General features: G+C 35.8%; 1 protein-coding gene across 4 annotated transcripts in view; it reads right to left on the bottom strand.

Annotated features, from left to right (window-relative positions):
• LOC148941389 (uncharacterized) overlaps positions 1–13,917 on the bottom strand; it is a 124,987-nt gene that overhangs the window by 9,475 nt on the left and 101,595 nt on the right. For all 4 annotated transcript variants that reach the window (XM_089104624.1, XM_089104627.1, XM_089104626.1 and 1 more), the window contains exons 6-8: positions 7,282–7,525; positions 1,763–1,922; positions 544–670 (exon numbers count right to left, since the gene is read on the bottom strand). In XM_089104624.1, the coding sequence (XP_088960750.1) occupies positions 544–670; positions 1,763–1,922; positions 7,282–7,525 (531 nt within the window). The remainder of the gene's footprint in view (positions 1–543; positions 671–1,762; positions 1,923–7,281; positions 7,526–13,917) is intronic.

Here is a 13,917-nt window from a genome sequence, read left to right as displayed (position 1 = left end):
AAAAAAAATTTTCTTCGGAACAAATTTCTCAAACTTTCATGTAGACAATATCTCTGACAGGGAAGGTGATTACCATTTGTATTCAGGTTTGGCTGTATGAGATAGTCCCCCTACCTCAAAAATCCCAAATCCAGCTTTTACTATTGAACTACTCCGGTATAATGCTTAAACGTAAAAACGCCACGGTATAGTAGTATGTCACTGAAGCTATATGATAAATAAGTTTTTAATGTTGTTGTCGATCTCAGAATGGTCGGATTTCAAATTTAGCATTGTCAAACATAAAAATGGCAGAAAACTTGGTGAAGTATGGCCATCATTATTTGAAGAAAAAAGCAAACACACTAAGATTATTAATATCCTTTCGAACAAGGTCATCCCGAATTTGTTGCGAGCTCTTTGAGACACTTACACCGGAAAAAAAAGCTAAAATGAATAATCACATAATAGGAAAAAAAAAATTGTTTTTTCAAATTTGAGGGAGAACGTTAAAAGCCAAATAAAAACTTCTTGACTACTTGATTACTGTATATCTTAACTTACTTGACAAAGGCAATCATGAAAGGGTAGACTTTCGATTCCTATTGACTCCATTTTTTGAAGTTGCTCTTCGTAAAAGTATTCTAGCTCGTACATTGATATGTATCCATCACCATCTAGATCCATACACCTAAAGGAATTGATGTATCATGAATAATTTTCAAGACAGCAATCAAAATCTGTTGAACTGAAATGTATTACTAGTATTGATGGATTAGGTAAAAATTACTGTTATGTATAAGACTATAAAAAAAAAGTCCGTTTGTGGGCTTTTTAATGGCCCTCACTTCGTTCGGTATATTGCAAATCAATCTCGTCATTTCAATTGGGATTTTACAAAGTTTTACTTTCTATTTTGTTTATAAGAAATTGATCAGCCTATTAACTAGATTGAATGTCAAAAAAATCATGTCAAATTTGTCAAAAAAAATGTCAAAATTTGTCTATAGTTTCTGTATTCATTACTCAATAACAACGCCTGAAGAACTGTCACTACAGGGGTGGACCAAGACGTGTAACAAAGATAAAACTTTAAAGCTACTCCAGTTCTACTCAGTTTAAAGTTAGCGAGACAGGATTTAAGAGGTTTATTACCACAATCAGGTGTGCAAAAGTTTAGCTCAATTCTACTTTTTAGGGCAATTGGTTGTTTAAATTATGCCTTTTCACCATCCAAACAAAAAAGTAAGACCGAATTGTATAGTGGGACGATATCTTAAGAAAGCATTAGAACAAAATCGCAACTTCATGGAATGAATGAATAATGGAGCTCTGATTAGAATAAAAATATGTCCAGCTATTTTGAACTCTGGCATATTTGTACTGCAATTAGATGTTAGTAGTAGTACTGGTAGCGGTAACATATGCCATAGCTTCACCATGTCGATTATTCTAGTTTGTGGTTTACTACAAGATAACCAATCGCAGTCAGCGTATTCACATCCTACAGGTACTGTGTTAACTTATGGCATATATATATATATATATATAAATATATATATATATATATATATATATATATATATATTTATAACCACACACTGATGCATAGAGCCCTTGTTATGACCCTTCCTTAAATGAATGATTGCACCAGACTATTTTTATCATGTTTTCTATGGTGCACAAGATTTAGAAAACAAAACAGAAAGAGTAAAAACTAACAAGACAAATGTGTATGAATAATTAAATTAAAATAAAAACTGAAATAAAAAAGAAAACTTACCGAAACCAATACTCAATTGCAGTTGGATGGCGCTTATCTTCTTCTGCCAACAGAAACCAGACAAAATCGGAGTAGGACATTTTTTGAATTTCTTTTTTTCCACTTCTCTTTCTCATTACAGCACCAGAAAATATTCTATCAATAATCCGCGATGATATAGCTGAAATATATGTGCCCATTAATATCACTCTTAAAGAATATCACTCTTCTTTTTCACTCATTTTTACATAGAATATATGAAAAAAGAAGATGTTACTGTATAGAAAGTGATACGTCGAAGAAAAGCCAGGTATTGAATTCAGGATTAGTAAGACACAGTGTCGAGACACTTAATTATTGTTAAAATTATGAATTTTTTCTAGATTTGAAATTGACATCGGAATTGAAAAAAAAATCCTCGACTCTCAAAAGCATTGTAATATTGAGTTCTATTTTTAAAATATAACTTAATCAAATCCCAGAAAATACGTGAAATAATGGAAAATAATTGGGAAATTGGAGATATCTGGAGAGTCCGAGAGCGTAGTCAAAATACACTTATATATTTATCAACAGACAAATGTTGAGTTCCCTACATGGCCGTTTGCGAAATAAAACGATTAGAATTAAAATTTGACAAGCGAAAACAAATGAGAGGTGATTAAAAAATTATTTTCGGAATTTCTCATGAACTTCAGGTTCAGAGACAATTACTCTAGTCAGCAGTAAGCAATCCCACTTAAGCCAAATTTAGTTGGTGTGACTCTCCTATCCTCTTATAGCCATTACTGCACTCTGCATCCCTTTCCAGGTGTAAGCTAATCAAATAGTGTAAACTGCGATTTGAGTTAAGGACTCTTTAAGTCACTGAGCATCTGGGATATAAATGGCTACTTTTTTGTTTACGTTGGGGCATGGAAGATTGTTCATCTTCATTTATGAAAAATTAAGCAAAAAAAAACGGGGTTTAATTTCAACAAAGCAGTGAACAAAAAATAAAAACAAAACAACACTAATAAAAAAAAGAAGAAGAATATTCCGAATATTTCGCCCCCACATCCGGGAGCCTTTCTCAACGAAATAAAAACGATAACTAAACACACGAAAAGAAAAAAATAAATAAGAACAACTTACATTACAAACAAACTTCTAGCACTGATGTTACTACATAAGAATAAAACCAAAGCGAATGTATATAGTGAAATCTTTCGCTTCGGTTTTATTCTTATGTTGTAATATCAGTGCTGGAAATTTGTTTATAATGTGAGTTGTTCTTATTTATTTTTTTTCTTTTCCTGTGTTTAGTTGTCGTTTTTTTTGTGGGTTATTTTTTTAAATAATTTTTTTTTCGCTCTTTTCGTTTTTTTCCGTTTAGAAAGGCTCCCGGACGTGGGGCCAAAATATTCGGAATATATTTTTGTTTAATTAAAGTGTTGTTTTGTCTTTATTTTTTGTTCGCTGCTTTCTTGAAATTATAACCGGTTTTTTTACTTAATTTTTCGTAAATGGAAAAGCAGTGTGGTCTAAGAATTTATTTTCATCTTCATTCTTCTTAGTACCTTCCTAGACCCTAAGATTGTTGATTGTGAATCAGATTGTGCATTGATAATTTTTATCTTAGGTGTTGTGACATACTCCATCACTCAGACGTAGCGCGACAAGAATTTTTTTTATGATTTATATCGGTAATTCATATAAAGTAATTTTTTTTTTTACGTTTTATATCGGTAATTTATCCAAACTTGGGATCTTGAAAAAGCAACGATTGCAGCATCCTCTTAACAGACACAGGGAATTCATTCCTAAAAAGCAATAGCAAGCAAGTGGGGCATAACAGACACCGTAAATCATTGATGATATAATTCTTTTATACCGAGCTTTACAGTAAAATAGCACACCGTAGGTGTTACGAGGCTTCCAACCTAAAATTCTAGCAAAAGGGATTCGGTATATCACGTATTGCACCCTATAGGATATTCTAGGTGATTGATGCTGGACAATAGTCGTACTGGATGATCATATAGAGAATTACTAGAAGGGGTAGGCTGATTACAAAATTTATCAATTGCAAATACTACATTCTTTGTATTCAACTTCAAACCAGTCTTCCAATACTCTTCACGCTAACTATCAAAATGTTCTTCAATACCAGAGACAGACCTCCTTAGATTCAGAATATGGTCAGCACAATTCAAAAGAGACAAGTCCAGGTCCCAGTAATAAACATTATTCTAACTTTCTTCTGAGTCTCCCACACAATGTTGTTTAATAGTGGAAGTGAGGATAAACACCTCCGCCTGACACCTATCCAGACACTTGTTACAATCTTCGAAATATTCTCCAGCGTCAGCCCTTTGATAGTGGTTCTCACTTTACATTATATGTGCCTTATACACATAAAACTGAGCAATCTAAATTACGATCGTTTTCGCTGATTAGAAGCTGAGGTTGTATTCCGAGTTAAACGCATGTAGTGCATCGTGTCGTTATTAGTCCCTAATAACGACATCACCTTTCTCGTCCGCTAAGACTTTAGCAATGACTCTAGGTACATGTTCTTAGGTGCAAACTTCATTAAGAACACATCGATTATCTGGTTTGGAGGATACTTCGGTTGTCTCATCTATAACTATCAGCTCTAGCAGTTTGCAAATTACCGGTGAAACATGATGAGCAGGCAAAAACTAAACTCGCTTCCATTTATTCATTTCCTAGCCAACAGGTTGCAATACCAACATAGAACACACCTGGTACCAAAGTCTATTTGAATACCGTTCGGAATAATAGACCCATATAATGTAGCAGACTTATACTTCTGCATACGAGGTATACGGAAGCATAAATAGACAATAGATCAATTCCATGTGCAAATTCACTTTACAATTTTGGAACCCATAGTTTAATGATTCTAGGGTTAACCATGAAACAGAGATACAAATAATAATCTCCCACAGCCAAAAAGATTTAAAAGAAAAAGATTCTTAGTAAGAAAAAGATTCTACAAAATAAGAGAAGGTAGTAAGGAAATTTGCAAAGACAGTGAATAACACAGTTAAAATAAATTTTAAAAGATTTTTAGCGTCCATACCTCATACAAGTTCAGCTAAGATTGACAAAAAAAGGTTGTTGACTCAAACTGATTAAAAATTGGAACAAGTACTTATTGCAATATTTGCTCTTTTTCCAACTGGTCTTGTATGTATTTTGGAGTGGACAATGTATTATGTATTTTGGAAATTGGTTCATTTTGATTGGCTACTGATTTTATTTTATATTGTATTAAAAAATCCTTTATAATTAAACTTATATATATAGGGTTAAGTGTACTCGCCAAAGTTTAAGGCCCTGTTTAGGGATGTATTATTACTTCAATTTCGTTTAATTTCAATTGGTTCACGGACGATTTGTTTGAATCTTAGGTCATAGTTAATTAATTGGTAATATTCATAATTGCAAATTATCCTAGGCTGTGTGCACTGTGGTATTCACTGTCAAATTTCCTCGTTATCTTCTATTATTTTGTACCGTGGAAAGGCACTATTGTCTTCGTCATTACAAAAGATTTAAGAGCTAAAATTTTCGCTGAACGAAGAAAAAATGTCCGTTGAGAATGCATAGGATCACCAGCTGCTCAAAGGAAGCAAAAATGGTGAAGAAGCATTTTAAACACATTCAAATTAAACCGCGGCTCAGAAAATGCCTCCTCAAAGTAAAAGGGTAATAGAATAATCTGCAATTATTGACGAGCCTTTCTCGTTTTTATATTTGATAAGTGCCTAACAAAAGACAAAAGTGCGTTATTTGGGGCGAAAGAATAAAATCTATTCGTTATAGTCAATATAATGGTGTTTAACAGCTAAAAGCCCTCTAAGTCTTATAATGTTTACATTGCTCTATAAAAATGCGGGGAGGTAGAGGATAATAGGATTGACACGTTGACTATGCGTTATTTGGGGCGATAATAAATAAAGGTACTTTCCCATTATATGGGCATTTCTAAAAAGTCAAGTTTAGTTAATGCTAATGAAATAAAATAAAATAGGATGAATATAGAATAGTTTATAAACTTTGGGCTATATATTTGCACATTAGGGGGGGGGGGGGTAAAGCATTGCATATATTAAACACGTAACCTAGCCTAGGTACCTTTTCCCCCCAATATCCCAAGAAACAACAGTTTAAATATCGTATACGGAATGAAAACCACGCAATGGATTGCATTACTCTGAAGTGGTGTCTTGAGTTAACCCGTCAAAAACGGTTTTTTTGTGACTGGTTTCCTTGTAAATGCCCATATAATGGGAAATTACCTAAATAAACTATTCGTTATGGTCAATATAATGGTGTTTAACCGCTAAGAACCCTTAAAGTCTTAAAATGTTTACATTGCTCTATAAAAATGCGGGGAGGTAGAGGATAATAGGATTGACACGTTGACTATGCGTTATTTGGGGCGATAATAAATAAAGGTACTTTCCCATTATATGGGCATTTCTAAAAAGTCAAGTTTAGTTAATGCTAATGAAATAAAATAAAAAAGGATGAATATAGAATAGTTTATAAACTTTGGGCTATATATTTGCACATTAGGGGGGGGGGGGGGGGTAAAGCATTGCATATATTAAAAACGTAACCTAGCCGAGGTACCTTTTCCCCCCAATAACCCAAGAAAAAACAGTTTAAATATCGTATACGGAATGAAAACCACCCAATGGATTGCATTACTCTGAAGTGGTGTCTTGAGTTAACCCGTCAAAAACGGTTTTTTTGTGACTGGTTTCCTTGTAAATGCCCATATAATGGGAAATTACCTAAATAAACTATTCGTTATGGTCAATATAATGGTGTTTAACCGCTAAGAACCCTTAAAGTCTTAAAATGTTTACATTGCTCTATAAAAATGCGGGGAGGTAGAGGATAATAGGATTGACACGTTGACTATGCGTTATTTGGGGCGATAATAAATAAAGGTACTTTCCCATTATATGGGCATTTCTAAAAAGTCAAGTTTAGTTAATGCTAATGAAATAAAATAAAATAGGATGAATATAGAATAGTTTATAAACTTTGGGCTATATATTTGCACATTAGGGGGGGGGGGGTAAAGCATTGCATATATTAAACACGTAACCTAGCCTAGGTACCTTTTCCCCCCAATATCCCAAGAAACAACAGTTTAAATATCGTATACGGAATGAAAACCACGCAATGGATTGCATTACTCTGAAGTGGTGTCTTGAGTTAACCCGTCAAAAACGGTTTTTTTGTGACTGGTTTCCTTGTAAATGCCCATATAATGGGAAATTACCTAAATAAACTATTCGTTATGGTCAATATAATGGTGTTTAACCGCTAAGAACCCTCAAAGTCTTGTAATGTTTACATTGCTCTATAAAAATGCGGGGAGGTAGAGGGTAATAGGATTGACACGTCAACTGGATTTCATGTCTTTAACAAATATCGGTGGTACGAAGGGTGATTGCAAAAGATAAATATATTTATTTTGCCTGTTTTACTAAAAGAATACAAGGAAAACGTACCATGCTCGCTGTGGCGTGAGAGATCCTCCTTGTCAATAAATAAGTCATGGTCCTTATCAAGCTCCCAGAACTTGCAATATATCACATAGAAGTGTTCGTAACTGAAGTAATATGTTATTTTATTTATATCTTCTTCTTCTTCTAAAATTTTTATTGCGTTTAATAAACTTGATCTTCGAATCTCGGGTATTGTTAATTTTCCTGACCACGACCGATTTACATCGTAGAATATGCGTGCAATAACCTGGAAAAGTGAACAAGAACATTAAGTAATTTCCCTATATGTTCTACTTGTCTACGTTTACTGGAACTTCTAACCAGATCCTTAGCTAGATCCTAGAAAACTTGATGTGAAGAGTATCTGACCTTGTCGTGCTGGTTGGGATGATTAGCATAATGCTGTTGAACGATGAAGGACTTTGTTACTTGACCAACGTTTTGGTCACACATTGGGGATTTGTATTATTTGAGGGCCTTTTCCCTAGGGCTGCTCTGGTCATGTCTTTCCAGGAGACATAATGAATTGTTGGAGTTTTTTTATTTAGAAATATTTTTAATTCTCAGTTCAAGCTGACATTAGTATTTTGTCGCTTCCTAGGAACTCCCAGAAATTTAACCTATATTGTATTTTAAAGAAGCACCAATCTGGAGTAGCAGTCTTCTTTCTTTATTTTCGTCTTCCTTATTTTTATGTAACTGAAGCATTTCTCCGGGGCAAGCTGTTGCCTGCCCCCAACACGTACACGCACCATCCGTGTTACTTCTGACAGAAGATGGTGTAACGACAAGTATGTGTCGAGCAAAAACGATCAAGCGGCGTCGTTATATGAAATCAGTCTGCTTTGTCGGGTGGAAAACGAAATTTTTTGAAGTCTTCCTAGAGAACTTTCATAGTAAAAAGGCAACTATGTCATTTCACCAATGCATTTTTAGCATTATTAGAAAAAATTACGAGTAGTACATTTTCAATGGTGTATAAACAGAAAGTTATTTACCTGTTTTAAAAGCAATTTTTCTATCCAGAGAATGGTGCTTTCGCACACGAATGGCGCAAAACACGTTGGAATATTCTTCATATAGTAGTTTTTGTAGTCACTATTTAAAAAATCACCTGGTTAAAATTTACCCTGGTTAAAATCTTATTTTTGGAGCTGGTATACCCACTTTCTCACAATATGCCTTTTCTTTGCCAAATCGGTAGTACTTTCTACATGAGAATTCCTATAATTTGTTTTTTCAAGCAATAATATTACAGCGGATCGACTATATTTGATTAAAGAAACTAACTTATTCTCTGCTTAAGATTTAAAGATATAGAGAAGGGTAATTACCTGAACGAGCAGGAATTACAAGCTAATTCTTGCCTTAATCATTACCGTTAGTGGTAAAAATAATTTCTTTTCGTTTTAAGTTTCAATCTCATTCTCTACTTTCATTGAAAGGGCTAGCGATTTAGGCCTGTCTCCCCTAGGGCTACTCAAATATATATCTATCTGATGAATAATAAGCCCTTGAACTCGTGTTCGAAATAACTTCAGTTACCTGCGAGCATTCACGCAGAGAGGTTCTCCTTGCCGAGTGAATGAATTCGTATTAAAAAAAAAAAAATCGCAGTGTTATAGTAAAAGGATACTATACCAAAATTTCACAGTGTTATACTGAAGGGATACTGCAAGCTGGTTTTTGGAGAATTTTCATTTTGACGAATGTGGGCCCCTACTGATAACTGACTTTATTACATAAAAGCGGCCCTTACGTGTAAGTACCACTGAATACCTTTCTAGTTTTATTTAGGCAGAGTGGTATTAATTGGTAGCAATATATCAGTGACGAAAGACCATTTTGACCGCCGTATGGACGAGCTTCAAAGTTTGATTTCGAAGCTCCAAAATGAAAATAAAGTACTAAGATCAGAAAAAAAACTGCTAAGGACTGAGCTGGTTCATGTCAAGACTACTGCCCTGCGATCGGAGATGTACGCTCGAAGAAACAACACTCTTATTCACGGTGTTTAAACTCTGCAAGGAACGGACAAACTCCAAGAAACTGTATTGACATTTCTTCAGTGTAAGCTTGGAATTACAGATGCTGATGAGCTAAGTATGGTTATATTGTACCGTATTTCTAAGAAAACGGCTCCCTCCCAATCTGGAGCTATGCCGAGCCTTCGAAGTAATTCACAAGAGCAGAAGGCTATCAAGCCTATCTTTATTAGCCTTTCAGACACTGAACGCTCAGCCATTATGAAAGAATGTCGAAAACTGAAAAAAACGGGTTTTAGTGTGTCAACAAACTTGCCAGCTGAGCTCGGTAAACAAAGAATAGAATTACTAGCGCTCTGGTACAAGCTGAAAAGTTCTAAATTGGAAGCAGAAAACGTTGCAGAAACTCGTGTTGTTCAGCGAGGACTAAGAATGTGGTTAGAGGTAAAAAAGTCACGAAATTTACAATGGACTAAATCTCAAGATGACTGCTTTGATCCGCTAAAGTTGGCAGTACCCGCCGAACCGGACGATACCGACTTTGATGCTTGAAATGATTTTAGTGTGATTTGTTTGTTGATGTCTGATAGTTCCGCCTGCTGTAGTCGAAGAGATGAAGGAAAAATATGATAAAATTATCTAATTTTTTTTTTTTTTATTTTTTTTTATTTTATTTTTTTTACTATTTGTTTTTTGGGCTACAGCAGCGGAAACGAAAAGATTGTGATTGATGAATTAGTTTTTTTTTTGCCGCTTGCCGAAATGAGTGATTTGTTTTCCAGAAATGTTTCATTTTCCAATTTTCTGTGTTTCTTGTGTTAATCCATGTTTGTTTACATCAGTTTTTTGTTGCAGTTCCAATGAAGTTCATTCGAGTGTGTGCATTTCTCACGGCTCTCCGCTTTGCTCCAAGATGCGACCACATTCCCCAGAGAGTTATGGGTAAGTTTTGAGGTCCTTGTCTTCGTCCCCGAGGCCCACTATCTTGCCAGCAGCTCAAAAAAGATAGTACAGTTAGAAAAGTCGTTCTTAAATTTGGAAAAAATTTTTGATAGAGTAATTAGTAATGAAAATGATTGTTTTTTTTTAGTGAAAATGAATTTCCTCGAAGTAAATACATTCAGTTAATGAGTATGCCCCAGGGATGCTCAGAATCTCAGCTCAGTATAGTTCAGCTCAACTGCCAAGGGTTATGTTCGTCACTGACAGATGTAATAACCATGTGGCGACAAATACAACCTGACGTTCTTGGACTGTGTGAAACATTCCTGTCAAGGCAGACTGACATCCTGGTAGATATCCCCGGGTATACATCGAATTTTGTACATAGAAATGAGTCAGCTCGAGGAGGATTGGCAATCTACACAAAGAGCGAATACCCAGTCTGTGTTAATGGCAAACTGACTCAAAATATAGAAGGTATTTTTGAGTCACTTTTTCTTGATATGTCCCTTCCTTCGTAACAGAAGGTAATCGTTGGGGAAATTTACCGATCACCGTCAGGTTCTGTTTCTTCGTTTACGGAATATTTATTGGAAACTCTCCAAATGATTGAAAAACAGAATCAGGATGTGGTCATCATGGGTGATTTCAACATCAACCTAGCCTATCCCCTAACTAATAGCGCTAATGATCTTCTCACTCTTATGTCTGGATTTAATCTTTACCCGTCAACAACTATCCCAACGAGAGTAACTGGGAGTACTCATTCACTAATAGACAATATTTTTTCTACTCTACCTCCACTATCGGCTTCAGTAATCCTCAGTGACATGTCAGACCACTTCCCCTTATGTACCGTTTACAAAAAAACAACGGAAACAAGGTATTTTACAAAAACTATAGATGATATTCCGGTTGTATATCTTTGTTAATAAAACTTACGTCTACTTAACGCATATTGGTAAAAAACGACCTGGGATAGCGTTATGGATAAAGAAGATCTGAACAAAGGATTTGAAAATTTCCACAGTACATTTAAAACACTATATGAGGCATGTTGTTTTAAAGAAAAAATAAAGAAACGCGGAAGAAAAAATGCACAAATTTTCCCGTGGGTTACAGAAAGTTTACTCAGGTGCATCAATAAAAAGAATAATCTTTGGGCGGAATACCGTAATCTACCAAATGTAGCTAGCCTGCGGAGTTATGAAATTTATAAGAAATACCTACGGTCTGTTCTCAGAAAAGCTAAAAGGGATTACTTTAATCAAAGGCTAGCCGAAAGTGGGAAGGATGGAAGGAAAGTATGGAAGACAGTCAATTCAGGGTTACGACCAAATAACCAACAGCATGAACTACCATCCAAAATTACGGTTGATGGAGAAACCTTGACTGAACCAGCACAAGTTGCAAAAGCTCTTTGTACCTTCTTCGCCAAAATTGGAGAAAAAACGGCTAACACAGCGCTACCCCCCAGAAAGTCCTACAGGGACTTTTTGGGCTCAGCGTGTGTCAAGTCGATGGCACTCATTCCTGTAACTTCAACGGATGTTTCGATGATTGTCAAAGGCTTGAGGGGAGCATCTGCCTCTGGATTCGACCGCGTCCATACTAAAGTGTTGAAGGCAGTATTGCCCTCCGTAGTACAACCTTTAACACATTTGGTAAATCTCTCCTTGGAGACGGGTGTGTTTCCATCACTTCTCAAGAAGGCAAGAATAATTCCCCTCCACAAAGGTGGCCCTCAGGACGACCCGTCTAGCTTTCGACCCATCTCTGTTCTTTCGGTGTTTTCCAAAGTGTTCGAAAAACCTATGAAGAACCAACTTTACTCTTTTCTGGAAGCTAAGGGATTCCTTAACCAACGTCAATTTGGATTCAGACCCGGACACTCGACGGAAGATGCTCTGGTATCATTAAGCCAATTCATTAATAAAGCACATGACCTGGGACATGTGCCAGTTAATCTTTTTCTTTCCAAAAGAAAGGTCTTTGAGAGCATTGATTATGGAATTCTATTATTAGGTAAGATACAGCGGAGTGGCGTTTGAGAGGAAGCTATACGATGTTTCCAGTCTTATCTTGGTCGCTGACGTGTTTATATGAGATGATCCGCTGAATGACACCGTTGTCAACTTCGCTGTGCCGCAAGGCTCAATCTTAGGCCCACTGTTATTCCTGGTTCATGTGAATGACCTAAGTCGCATTATGAACCCTAACTCCAGGACTTCACGGTGCTGCAAGTTATGTTGCGACCCAGAAATTTCGAGCAACGATCATGAATCGGATGAGCTTGTGGCGTTCGCGGATGACACTACAATGGTCTCCTGTGACACCGACATGTCAGCGCTCCAGAGTAAACTTGAGGTCATCTTAGAAGAAACTTACATTTGGATGGATGCCAATCGATTTGTAATAAATGTTGACAAATCTTGCGCTCTCTTCTTCTCAAGGATTGGACCTCTTCGCCCAGAGGTATCGGGAATAACGACTTCTCGAGGAACGATCAGACGACCGAAAACTGGCTGTGCCAGGTACCTAGGTGTACTCCTTGACGAAAAGTTATCCTTCGTACATCACATCCACGCTGTGGAGCTGAAGCTCTCCCGTAATCTTGGCATTATCAGGAAACTGAAACACACATTCCCTAAAAAAACCCTTCGTCTACTTTATAATGGACTTATCAAGCCTCATCTACAGTAATGTGCGTCAATTTGGCAGTCAACGTTTACATCCCACCTGAAAAGGCTTGATTCAATCCACAAACATGCCCTAAAAATAATTGTAAATATGGACGATTTTGTTTCCCGCGAATCCCTTTATTATTTATCGTGCTCAGGTATCGTTTTCAAATTTTTCTCTGGAGTACTTCCATCACCATTCCACAGTCTCTTCCAGTTGGTATCGGACCAGCATCCTAGGAACACGAGATCTGCCTCAAACATTCTGGTGAGACGAACACCTACAGTACGGTCGGATTTTGCACCGGATTTGGCGTGCGAGAATGTGTGGAACATGCTTCCACAAGAGCTGAGATGTAGGAGCTCCCTTGGGTCTTTTAAAAAAAGTTTGAAAAAATATCTTATTGAATATTCATTAAATAGAGTTTATTAATAATTGAGATTTTTTTTTTTATTATTATTATTATCATTATTATCTCGGTTTGTTGTTTTTTTTTTTTATTTATTGATTTTTTTTGTATGGTTAAGGTAGCTGTGCTTTTGGGGAGGAAGGGGGGAATCTATTAGATAGTGATTTGTATGGTTGAGGGATGTGGTTGTGTTGAGGAGTAAAGCGAGAGTAGTAAAGCGGGATTAGGAGGAATCGTTATTTTTTTAAGGGACTCAACGTGCATTTTTTTGCATAGAGAAGTTTATTTATTTTTATTTATTTCTATTTGTTTTAATTAAACCCGATTGAATCTGAATCTGAATCTTATTGTTTAACAATCTGAAAACTTGCCTTTCCGAAACAATCAAACATTTTAGAAGCCAATATATAAATGCGAAAAAAGATTTCAGGATGACTTTCTTTGTACTGATATTTATTAGAATTCTTGAAGAATTTATTAGAATTCTTCAAGAATTCTTAATAGAATTCTTGATAGAATGAATCCATTGGGTGAATCTTCTGGATTTTTATTTACTTTCCGTAAAATCACTAATAATTACAGTTGGTGGCGAAAATCCCCTTTAAAATATAACCCTGTTGA

This window comes from Artemia sp. Qi Xiang Cuo, chromosome 18, assembly GCF_049724085.1.
Source record: "Artemia sp. Qi Xiang Cuo chromosome 18, ASM4972408v1, whole genome shotgun sequence".
NCBI classification, from domain to species: Eukaryota; Metazoa; Arthropoda; class Branchiopoda; order Anostraca; family Artemiidae; genus Artemia; species Artemia sp. Qi Xiang Cuo.
Note: the sequence above shows the minus strand (reverse complement) of the source record. Positions and strands in the feature narration are given on the sequence as shown.